Genomic DNA, 11,887 nt, shown 5'->3' with positions numbered 1-11,887 from the left:
GCATGTATGTGTACACAGTATTTGTGTGCAGCCGATCTTAATTTAACCCCATGATCCAACACAGATGGAAGACAGTTGAGATAATTTAACATGTTAATTTGATGAAAATGTGTTACAATCCATAGACATGTGTTACATGTGTTGGTGTTAAATAAGCTAGTTAACGGAGTCTTGGTCCAAGAACCCAACACTGTACAGCAAATGTTTTTCAGGAAGCCCAAGTGTATTGGGATACATGCCAGTGTTAACATAACCAGTGACAACATCTAAATGTGGTAAAAAGAAAACCCAACAACCAACAGGTGACATTTATATTCTATAACAGTGATGACTACCACTGTTTGACCAATCTCTGTTAACACACAACTAAAATGTTGGGAAACTTGGTCAGATGTTAGAGATTACTGTCTGACAGGTGAAAGTGTTAGATAAATAGTATTAATATGGATTATTGTATAGTAACAGTGATTATTGTAATATTAATAATGGTTATTGTAATATTAATAGTGATTATTGTAATATTAATAGTGGTTATTGTAATATTAATAGTGGTTATTGTAATATGAATAGTGCTTATTGTAATATTAATAGTGGTTATTGTAATATTAGTAGTGATTATTGTAATATGAATAGTGATTATTGTAATATGAATAATGGTTATTCTAATATTAATAGTGATTATTGTAATATTAATAGTGATTATAGTAATATGAATAATGATTATTGTAATATGAATAATGACTATTGTAATATTAATAGTGATTATTGTAATATGAATAATGATTATTGTGATATTAACAGTGATTATTGTAATATTAACAGTGATTATTGTAATATTAACAGTGATTATTGTAATATTAATAGTGATTATAGTAATATAAATAATGATTATTGTAATATTAACAGTGATTATTGTAATATGAATAATGACTATTGTAATATTAATAGTGATTATTGTAATATTAACAGTGATTATTGTGATATTAACAGTGATTATTGTGATATTAATAGTGATTATTGTAATATTAACAGTGATTATAGTAATATGAATAATGATTATTGTAATATGAATAATGACTATTGTAATATTAATAATGATTATTGTAATATGAATAATGATTATTGTGATATTAACAGTGATTATTGTAATATTAACAGTGATTATTGTAATATTAACAGTGATTATTGTAATATTAATAGTGATTATAGTAATATAAATAATGATTATTGTAATATTAACAGTGATTATTGTAATATGAATAATGACTATTGTAATATTAATAGTGATTATTGTAATATTAACAGTGATTATTGTGATATTAACAGTGATTATTGTGATATTAATAGTGATTATTGTAATATTAACAGTGATTATAGTAATATGAATAATGATTATTGTAATATGAATAATGACTATTGTAATATTAATAGTGATTATTGTAATATTAACAGTGATTATTGTGATATTAATAGTGATTATAGTAATATGAATAATGATTATTGTAATATGAATAATGACTATTGTAATATTAATAGTGATTATTGTAATATTAATAGTGATTATTGTAATATTAACAGTGATTATTGTAATATGAATAATGACTATTGTAATATTAACAGTGATTATTGTAATATTAACAGTGATTATTGTAATATGAATAATGACTATTGTAATATTAACAGTGATTATTGTAATATTAACAGTGATTATTGTGATATTAACAGTGACTATTGTAATATTAATAGTGATTATTGTAATATTAACAGTGATTATTGTGATAGCGTATTATAATAGTGATGATTTTCTGACAGGTGCAAGTGTTTCAGCAGGAGTGTTCTTAATGAAGGAAGATCCAGACAGACTCTGGGGTCACACCCAGGCACCAGAATGTATTCTCCCCAACATCAATGTCCCAGCTGTGGTCCCCTCTACTACATCACAGTGTGTCCTCCCTCTGTCAGAATCTTAATGAAGGACATCAGTGAGTGTTACTGACTCATTTACATCCTGTTAGTCCCTGATTCAGACAGAGACAGTATCCACTGATACAGTCACCTTCCCTGGTAAAACCCTGAGAGGGAGGGGACAAAAGCCAGTGCAGATGAATGGAAGGACTCTCTCAGTGAAAGTGTGTGTGAATGTGTGTAGATGTGTGTTACTGACAGGGTCAGAGAATGACAGCTTTCCTCCTTCCCAGTCTAGCTGCACTCTGATCCTCTGGGGATTCTGTCTCACTGTGAGGGGAGTGAGTGGCTGCTTTGGTACATGCGTTTTATAATCACCACCACCAAACAACATACCCCAGGATCCATCCCAAAGTCCACTGTCTCCCTTCCTCTGGACAGACTCTGTGATCACACCCAGGTACCAGTACATATTCTCCCCAACATCAATGTCCCAGCTGTGTGTTCCTGAGTTAAAACCCTCAAAACCCAGGACAGTTTCTTCCTCATCAAACCTCTCTGGGTTGTCAGGAAGCTGATGTTCCTCATCACTGTATCTCACACTGGTCAGATCATCAGACAGGATGAGATGTGGGTGGGAAGTGTTGGGGTCCAGAGTCAATGGAGCTGGACAGAGAGAACACAAACACACTATGTTAATTAAAATGAAGGGGGAATACATTACTGTATATGATATATAATGCTATGTATTGTATGTTTTGTGTTATATTGTAACGTTCGTCGTTGGGAGAAAGAGAGGAGGACCAAGGTGTAGTGCCGTAAGTATTCATTATGCCTTTTACGAATACTCCCCAAAAAATAAACATGATAAACAAAACAGTCCTGAACGGTGAACTAAAACACAGAACAGAAAATAAGCACCACAACTCAAAAGGTGAAACCAGGCTACCTAAGTATGCTTCTCAATCGGGGACAACCCTCCTCTCCTCCCTTTCTGCATCCTTTGAATCTCTATGCCCCCTATCCTCCAGGCCGGCTCGGTCCTCCCCTCCCGCTCCGTGGCTCGATGACTCATTGCGAGCTCACAGAACAGGACTCCGGGCAGCCGAGCGGAAATGGAGGAAAACTCGCCTCCCTGCGGACCTGGCATCCTTTCGCTCCCTCCTCTCTACATTTTCCTCTTCTGTCTCTGCTGCTAAAGCCACTTTCTACCACTCTAAATTCCAAGCTTCTGCCTCTAACCGTAGGAAGCTCTTTGCCACCTTCTCCTCCCTCCTGAATCCTCCTCCCCCTCCCCCCCCTCCTCCCTCTCTGCAGATGACTTTGTCAACCATTTTGAAAAGAAGGTCGACGACATCCGATCCTCGTTTGCTAAGTCAAACGACACCGCTGGTTCTGCTCACACTGCCCTATCCTGTGCCCGGACCTCTTTCTCCCCTCTCTCTCCAGATGAAATCTCGCGTCTTGTGACGGCCGGCCGCCCAACAACCTGCCCGCTTGACCCTATCCCCTCCTCTCTTCTCCAGACCATTTCCGGAGACCTTCTCCCTTACCTCACCTCGCTCATCAACTCATCCCTGACCGCTGGCTACGTCCCTTCCGTCTTCAAGAGAGCGAGAGTTGCACCCCTTCTGAAAAAACCTACACTCGATCCCTCCGATGTCAACAACTACAGACCAGTATCCCTTCTTTCTTTTCTCTCCAAAACTCTTGAACGTGCCGTCCTTGGCCAGCTCTCCCGCTATCTCTCTCAGAATGACCTTCTTGATCCAAATCAGTCAGGTTTCAAGACTAGTCATTCAACTGAGACTGCTCTTCTATGTATCACGGAGGCACTCCGCTCCGCACTGCTAAAGCTAACTCTCTCTCCTCTGCTCTCATCCTTCTAGACCTATCGGCTGCCTTCGATACTGTGAACCATCAGATCCTCCTCTCCACCCTCTCCGAGTTGGGCATCTCCGGCGCGGCCCACGCTTGGATTGCGTCCTACCTGACAGGTCGCTCCTACCAGGTGGCGTGGCGAGAATCTGTCTCCTCACCACGCGCTCTCACCACTGGTGTCCCCCAGGGCTCTGTTCTAGGCCCTCTCCTATTCTCGCTATACACCAAGTCACTTGGCTCTGTCATAACCTCACATGGTCTCTCCTATCATTGCTATGCAGATGACACACAATTAACCTTCTCCTTTCCCCCTTCTGATGACCAGGTGGCGAATCGCATCTCTGCATGTCTGGCAGACATATCAGTGTGGATGACGGATCACCACCTCAAGCTGAACCTCGGCAAGACGGAGCTGCTCTTCCTCCCGGGGAAGGACTGCCCGTTCCATGATCTCGCCATCACGGTTGACAACTCCATTGTGTCCTCCTCCCAGAGCGCTAAGAACCTTGGCGTGATCCTGGACAACACCCTGTCGTTCTAAACTAACATCAAGGCGGTGGCCCGTTCCTGTAGGTTCATGCTCTACAACATCCGCAGAGTACGACCCTGCCTCACATAGGAAGCGGCGCAGGTCCTAATCCAGGCACTTGTCATCTCCCGTCTGGATTACTGCAACTCGCTGTTGGCTGGGCTCCCTGCCTGTGCCATTAAACCCCTACAACTCATCCAGAACGCCGCAGCCCGTCTGGTGTTCAACCTTCCCAAGTTCTCTCACGTCACCCCGCTCCTCCGCTCTCTCCACTGGCTTCCAGTTGAAGCTCTCATCCGCTACAAGACCATGGTGCTTGCCTACGGAGCTGTGAGGGGAACGGCACCTCAGTACCTCCAGGCTCTGATCAGGCCCTACACCCAAACAAGGGCACTGCGTTCATCCACCTCTGGCCTGCTCGCCTCCCTACCACTGAGGAAGTACAGTTCCCGCTCAGCCCAGTCAAAACTGTTCGCTGCCCTGGCCCCCCAATGGTGGAACAAACTCCCTCACGACGCCAGGACAGCGGAATCAATCACCACCTTCCGGAGACACCTGAAACCCCACCTCTTTAAGGAATACCTAGGATAGGATAAGTAATCCTTCTCACCCCCCCCCCCTTTTAAGATTTAGATGCACTATTGTAAAGTGACTGTTCCACTGGATGTCATAAGGTGAATGCACCAATTTGTAAGTCGCTCTGGATAAGAGCGTCTGCTAAATGACTTAAATGTAAAATGTTAAATGATTGACAGCTGCCTCTGATTGAGAACCATACCAGGCCAAACACAGAAATCCCAAATCATAGAAAAAAGAACATAGACAACCCACCCAACTCACACCCTGACCATACTAAAACAAAGACAAAAGAACTAAGGTCAGAACGTGACATATATACATTATACATTACATAGACATATATTTATTAAAACTTGTTTTTCAACCACTCCACAAATGTCTTGTTAACAAACTATAGTTTTGGCAAGTCGGTTAGGACTGTAATGAATTTCCTCCTCTTCTTCCGAAGAGGAGAGGCGAAACGGATCAGAGGACCAATACGCGGCGTGGTAATTGTCCATGGTTCTTTTTAATACGTTAAGGTACACATGAACAACTGACTACAAAAAACAAGAAATGTGAAAACTCAAAACAGTCCTATCTGGTGCAAAGACAGAGACAGGAACAATCACCCACAAACACACAGTGAAACCCAGGCTACCTAAGTATGATTCTCAATCAGAGACAACTAATGACACCTGCCTCTGATTGAGAACCATACTAGGCCGAAACATAGAAATTCCCAAAACCTAGAAAAACAAACATAGACTGCCCACCCAACTCACGCCCTGACCATACTAACTAAATACAAAACACAGGAAATAAAGGTCAGAACGTGACAAGGACATCTATGTTGTGCATGACACAAGGCATTTTTCCAACAATAGTTTACAGACAGATTATTTCACTTATAATTCACTGTATCACAATTCCAGTGGGTCAGAAGTTTACATACACTAAGTTGACTGTGCCTTTAAACAGCTTGGAACATTCCAGAAAATGTCATGGCTTTATAATCTTCTGCTCGGCTAATTGACATCATTTGAGTCAATTGGAGGTGTACCTGTGGATGTATTTCAAGGCCTACCTTCAAACTCAGGGCCTCTTTGCTTGACATCATTGGAAAATCAAAAGAAATCAGCCAAGACCTCAGAAAAAAAATTGTAGACCTCCACAAGTCTGGTTCATCCTTGGGAGCAATTGCCAAACGCCTGAAGGTACCACGTTCATCTGTACAAACAATAGTACTCAAATATAAACACCATGGGACCACGCAGCCGTCATACCTCTCAGGAAGGAGACAAGTTCTGTCTCCTAGAGATGAAAGTACTTTGGTGTGAATAGTGCAAATCAATCCCAGAACAACAGCAAAGGACCTTGTGAAGATGCTGGAGGAAACAGGCACAAAAGTATCTATATCCAGAGTAAAACAAGTCCTATATCAAATCAAAGTGTATTTGTCATGTGCGCCGAATACAACAGGTGTTGGTAGACCTTACAGTGAAATGCTTACTTACAGGCTCTAACCAATAGTGCAGAGATAAAAAAAATTAAAAAGTTTATGTGTGTGTGTGTGTGTGTGTGTGTGTGTGTGTGTGTGTGTGTGTGTGTGTGTGTGTGTGTGTGTGTGTGTGTGTGTGTGTGTGTAGGTAAGTAAAGAATTAAAACAACAGTAAAAAGACATTTGAAAATAAGACTAGCAAGGCTATAGACAGACACCGGTTAGTCAGGCTTATTGAGGTGGTATGTACATGTGGGTATGGTTAAAGTGACTATGCTGCTTGACCCTTATGCTATGGGGCGTTGGACTAGTAACCGAAAGGTTGCAAGTTCAAATCCCCGAGCTGACAAGGTACAAATCTGTCGTTCTGCCCCTGAACAGGCAGTTAACCCACTGTTCCTAGGCCGTCATTGAAAATAAGAATTTGTTCTTAACTGACTTGCCTAGTAAAATAAAGGTAAAATATATATATATATATATATATATATATATATATATATATATATATATATATATATATATATATATGATGAACAGAGAGTAGCAGTAACGTAAAAAGAGGGGTTGGCGGGTGGTGGGACACAAATGGGTCTTCAAAATGAACAATGACCCCAAGCATACTTCCAAAGTTGTGTCGAAATGGCTTAAGGACAACAAAGTCAAGGTATTGGAGTGGCCACCTCAATCCTATAGAAAATGTGTGGGCAGAACTGAAAAGCGTGTGCCAGCAAGGAGGCCTGCAAACCTGACTTAGTTACACCAGCTCTGTCAGGAGGAATGGGCCTAAATTCACCCACCTTATTGTGGGAAGCTTGTGGAAGGCTACCCGAAACATTTGCCTTTAAATTGTTTAACTTGTCAATGTTACCAAATATCAATTGAGTGTATGTAAACTTCTGACCCACTGGGAATGTGATGAAAGAAATAAAAGCTGAAATAAATAATTCTCTCTACTAATTATTCTGACATTTCACATTCTTAATATAAAGATCCTAACTGACCTAAAACAGGGAATTTTTACTAGGATTAAATGTCAGGAATTGTGAAAAACTGAGTTTAAATGTATTTGGCTAAGGTGCATATAAACTTCTGACTTCAACTCTATGTGCACATTACTTATTGGAAGATCCTCAGAAAATGTACAAAGCAAATGTATGTTTTTTTTAAATGTAGGTTGTGCTGCCATCCTCCTAGAAGGTAACCTATTATTTTATGGTTTCAATGGATTTAAATGGATTTTCATTGTGTTCCATTGTGTTTTTCGCCCCCTATTGGAGCTTTCTGGTACTTAGACTGTAATGAAAACAGGAAGAGACATGCAGAAGGAAACAAGACGCCGAGAAGCAGCTGAAAACAACGCAACGGTGCAGGTCTTTCAGTGTGGATCTCTTGTCACGCTTCAGCCTCGTAAAATATTTGTTTGTAAATTCGATTCAAGCATATTGCTAGTGATGATAATCTTGTTATTGATATAATTTCTTACATATCAATGTTGGTTACATTTACTCACACAAATTGCCTTGCCTTTCATGCGTCAAATATACAACTTTGTATTTTTGTTACTGTTTCTAGTGTAATATGCATTGTTATTCTACAGAGATGGTTGTATATTATTAGAGTAATGAAAGGAGTTAGCCAATTACCATATGAGTAACAATTAGCTATATGCTTTGGTATCATGCCAGAGTCATGGTACTGTAACAACCCGGGGTTTATAATCGCGGAAATCGCGGTTTGAACATGCTTTTGCGGCACGGTCGATAGCACGCTGGACTTCGGGTCGAGGGTTCGAGGTCTGTTTCATTACAGGACCTTAGCACGTGCTTTGTATGTATGCAACTTCAAATGTATAATGTACAGCTACAGTATGTCGACGTGAATTGAATACTAAAGTATATTCTTTTCTGTATTTTGCAGTTTCACAACAAACATTTTCAATATATTCATTCAAGAAAATTCAGGCCTTGGAAGTTTTATTGAAGACTTATTTGTTAGATATCTGTCTAGTTTTGCATGGGAACGCAACTCAAGGGCAGAATATAGGTCATTCTAAATATCATTCACTCTCAATTTTTTTCAGTATTGGAGAGTTACAGTATTGGTCCAATATACACTGTGTACAAAACATTTAAGAACACATTCCTAATATTCAGTTTGCTGGCCCATGTTGAATCCAATGCTTCCCATAGTGGACTATTGTAGATATTCACGGGAAAATGTTGTGTGAAAAGCCCAGCAGTGTTGCAGTTCTTGACACAAACCAGTGTCCCTGGCACCAACTACCATACCCATTCAAAGGCACTTACATATTTCGTCTTGCCTATTCCCCCTGTGAATGCCACACATACACAATCCATTTCTCAACTGTCTCAAGGACTAAAAATAATTCTTAAACCTGTCTCCTCCCCTTTATCTACACTGATTGAAGTGGATTTAACAAGTGACATCAATAAGGGATCATAGCTTTATCTTTGAAAGAGCTGGTGTTCTTAATGTTTTGTACACACAGTGTTTAATACCCATTATATCTCAAAGACCTACTTACTGTAGTGGACTATTCCCTGCATCTTCTCCCAGACTCTGAACGGCAGGTTTCCCAGGTGCTTTGCCACATCGATCAGCGCTCCTGAAACCCTCTCTGGATCTGGCAGTGTACACTGGGCTCTGGAAGAACATTCAGGAGTCAGTGTTGCTGTGGGGTTTGATACAGAACCACAGAGAAGAGAGAGACATAATAAAGTCCCATTACCTTTTCACTGTATCCTTGTAGTTCTGTAGGGGAAAAAAATAACACATTTAAAGATGCATTGATCTTAGAAAATCAATTACTACAATATTTATTTCATAATTGATATGGCAGTTGATTTATCAGAGGTAGATTAGTCCTTACCTGCAGGAATGAGATGTCCTCAGCTCCCAGCTCTTCTTCTATGGTTCTGATTGTGTCTGAAAGTGATGATATCTCTCTGCTCATCTTCTCAATCTTCTTCTTCATCATCTGACTCTTCTGCTCCTCTTCCTCCTTCAGTTCAGCTATCCTGGCTCTCTCTTCATGATATAGAAACTGATGCAACTTCTTAAACCCCATCTTAATCAGCCTCTCTGTGTGCTGGGCCTGGCTCTGGAGACAGTAGAGAGGAATGTCAAAGAAATCATCAATATCAATATTCCACAGGGTTATGATGAATCTTCACAGTATCATTGTATCTCAGCTTCACTCTGTATTCTTACCTTGATGTGGTTGGCTGTTTGATCACAGCTCAGTTTAACTTCTCTGAAGACCTTCATCTTCTCCTGTAAGGGCTCCAGTGCAGTCTTGAGTTCCTCCTGGAATGAAACAGCATTATAAAGAGGTACTGCGTGTAAAAGGAGTGGATTGGCACACAGATCTTAATTCACATTGACTGTATGCACATACAAAAACACAACTAGGTGGGAGCTTATATTCTAACATATACAAGTGTGTATTAATACACATGTGAATTGGAAGGGTGGTTTCTGTATATCCCAACTCCACCTGAGACACCCTTGGAGAGGATGGTAAAGGTCTGCTATTATCAAGAGCGACCCGTGGGTGGCTACCTGCTACCTACATACTGTAAGTCAAATCAAATCCAACAAGTGTAGACTTTACCATGAAATGCTAACTTAACTGACAAGCCCTTAACCAACAGAAGAAATATGAAAATATTTACCAAGTACACTAAAATAAAAAGTAATAATAAAAGTAACACAATAAGAATAACAATAACGAGGCTTTATACAGGGGGCACCGGTACTGAGTCAGTGTGGAGGCTATATACAGGGGGCACCGGTACGAAGTCAGTGTGGAAGCTATATACAGGGGGCACCGGTACCGAGTCAGTGTGGACGCTATATACAGGGGGTACCGGTACCGAGTCAATGTGGAAGCTATATACAGGGGGCACCGGTACCGATTTTGTTAATTGTAGTGATAAATACATCTCCTACCTTATGATCCAGTACAGCTTCATCTATTGGGCAGCAGTCATGGCTTTTATGCTTTTTGGAAGTTTGACACACAAAACAGATGGGCTGTTTATCCTCCAGACAGAAGAGCTTGAGTTTCTCACTGTGTCGACTGCAGAGCACCTCAGGCCCTGCTGAAGCTCTCTGGCTTCTATCGTGTAAGTAGGCCTCACACAGGTTCTTTAAAACCAGGTTACTGGGGAGGAATTCCATTGATGATTTCTTTCTGCAGACTGGACATTCCCGAGATGTCTTCTGTTTCCAGTATTCCTCCAGACAGGCCTTACAGAAGCTGTGGCTACACAACAGGACCACAGGATCCTTGAAGATGTCACAGCATACTGGACAGGAGAAATCATCCTCGGAGAGAGAAGCTTTAGAGGCCATTTCTCACTGCTTATCTCTGTTATGGCTTTTTGAATTGAAGGTTTAGTTTCACTTTTGATGAATGTTTACTCTTGAAAAGTCAACTGAACTCAGAAATCTGTTTTACCTGCCATTGTTTCTTAGTCTTGAATCTTTGTTTTGATTGTTTACAAATATTATTGGTCATCCTATATGTCATATCAGTTTAGCTGAATGTTACAGCGCTGTTCTGTTGTGAGCTTTGCTCCTTCCTGCTAAACAGGTTAGTCAGCGTTGGAGCTCTCTGCTGAGTTGTCATTTATATTAGCTTGAGTCTGTGCAGGACACTTCCACTAGATGTCAGTGTTTGGTTAAATATAACCTGATTTTTATGGTCCAATGTAACCGCTTTTGTATCAATTTCAAATAATTTCTGTGTAATTTAAAAAATATATAAAATAGCTTCTTAGCAAAGAGCAATTTCTCATGTATTCGTTTTGCTTGGACTGTCTGGGAGTGGTCTTAGTGGGAAAGGGAAACATGAAAACTAGCTATTATTGGAAGAGTGGATTTGGTCTTATTGTCACCAGGAAGGCCAAAACTCCATTCCCCCAAAACAGACTGAAGTTTCAGGCGGTCTTTTCAAGCAGCTCTTACTCTAAAAGGGCATTGTCATCATTTTCATAATTTTACAGTGTTATTCCAATCACATAGTGTGGAAACATATACAATGCAGGAAATCATATTTTTGACTGTACTGGGCCTTTAATGCAGCAAAACGCTAAGTGTATATTTTCTAATTTAAATTCTATCTATTCAATTCAGCACCATGGACAGCAACTGTATGAAGTGAAAAGCAGTTGAAACTCCGACATTGGACAAGCTTTTACATTCAGTCTGCCTAGAGCAAGATGTTGACTCCACCCCAATGTACTAATTCTTTGAATAATGTGGATAAACAGGTATACTTTATACTGACATTTCAGACCTATTTCCAATATTCAACTTCTCGCTGGCAGCTGGAAATGAAAAGGTGGGAATGGAGAATATCTAACAAACGTAATTCTGAGCGGTTAAAGATGTCCCTGGACAATATTTCATGGGAAAATGTTTATATTCATCCCAATGAGGAGTGTGCTTACCAGACTTTTCTCAAATCCTTCAATTCTGTACTAATC

At 40.1% G+C, this 11,887-nt stretch overlaps 1 protein-coding gene across 1 annotated transcript; it reads right to left on the bottom strand.

Annotated features, from left to right (window-relative positions):
* Positions 1 to 202: 202 nt before the first annotated feature.
* Positions 203 to 11,011, bottom strand: LOC118359577 (zinc-binding protein A33-like). Its single transcript, XM_052481817.1, has 6 exons — positions 10,347 to 11,011; positions 9,606 to 9,701; positions 9,265 to 9,495; positions 9,124 to 9,146; positions 8,920 to 9,038; positions 203 to 2,571 (listed from the first exon to the last, which is right to left on the bottom strand). Exons 1-6 carry the CDS (start codon positions 10,749 to 10,751, stop codon positions 2,024 to 2,026), a joined length of 1,422 nt encoding a protein of 473 aa, XP_052337777.1. The 5' UTR covers positions 10,752 to 11,011; the 3' UTR covers positions 203 to 2,023.
* Positions 11,012 to 11,887: the final 876 nt, after the last annotated feature.

Source organism: Oncorhynchus keta, chromosome 27 (assembly GCF_023373465.1).
Source record: "Oncorhynchus keta strain PuntledgeMale-10-30-2019 chromosome 27, Oket_V2, whole genome shotgun sequence".
Taxonomy (NCBI): domain Eukaryota; kingdom Metazoa; phylum Chordata; class Actinopteri; order Salmoniformes; family Salmonidae; genus Oncorhynchus; species Oncorhynchus keta.
This window is presented reverse-complemented; position numbering and strand designations above follow the sequence as displayed.

Coding starts and splice junctions, on each gene's coding strand:
- LOC118359577 (XM_052481817.1), bottom strand. CDS start 10,751: ATGGCCTCTAAAGCTTCTCTCTCCGAGGATGATTTCTCCTGTCCAGTA. Junction 9,702..10,346: donor AAGCTGTACTGGATCATAAG/GTAGGAGATGTA, acceptor GTTTCATTCCAG/GAGGAACTCAAGACTGCACT. Junction 9,147..9,264: donor AGGACATCTCATTCCTGCAG/GTAAGGACTAAT, acceptor TTTCCCCTACAG/AACTACAAGGATACAGTGAA.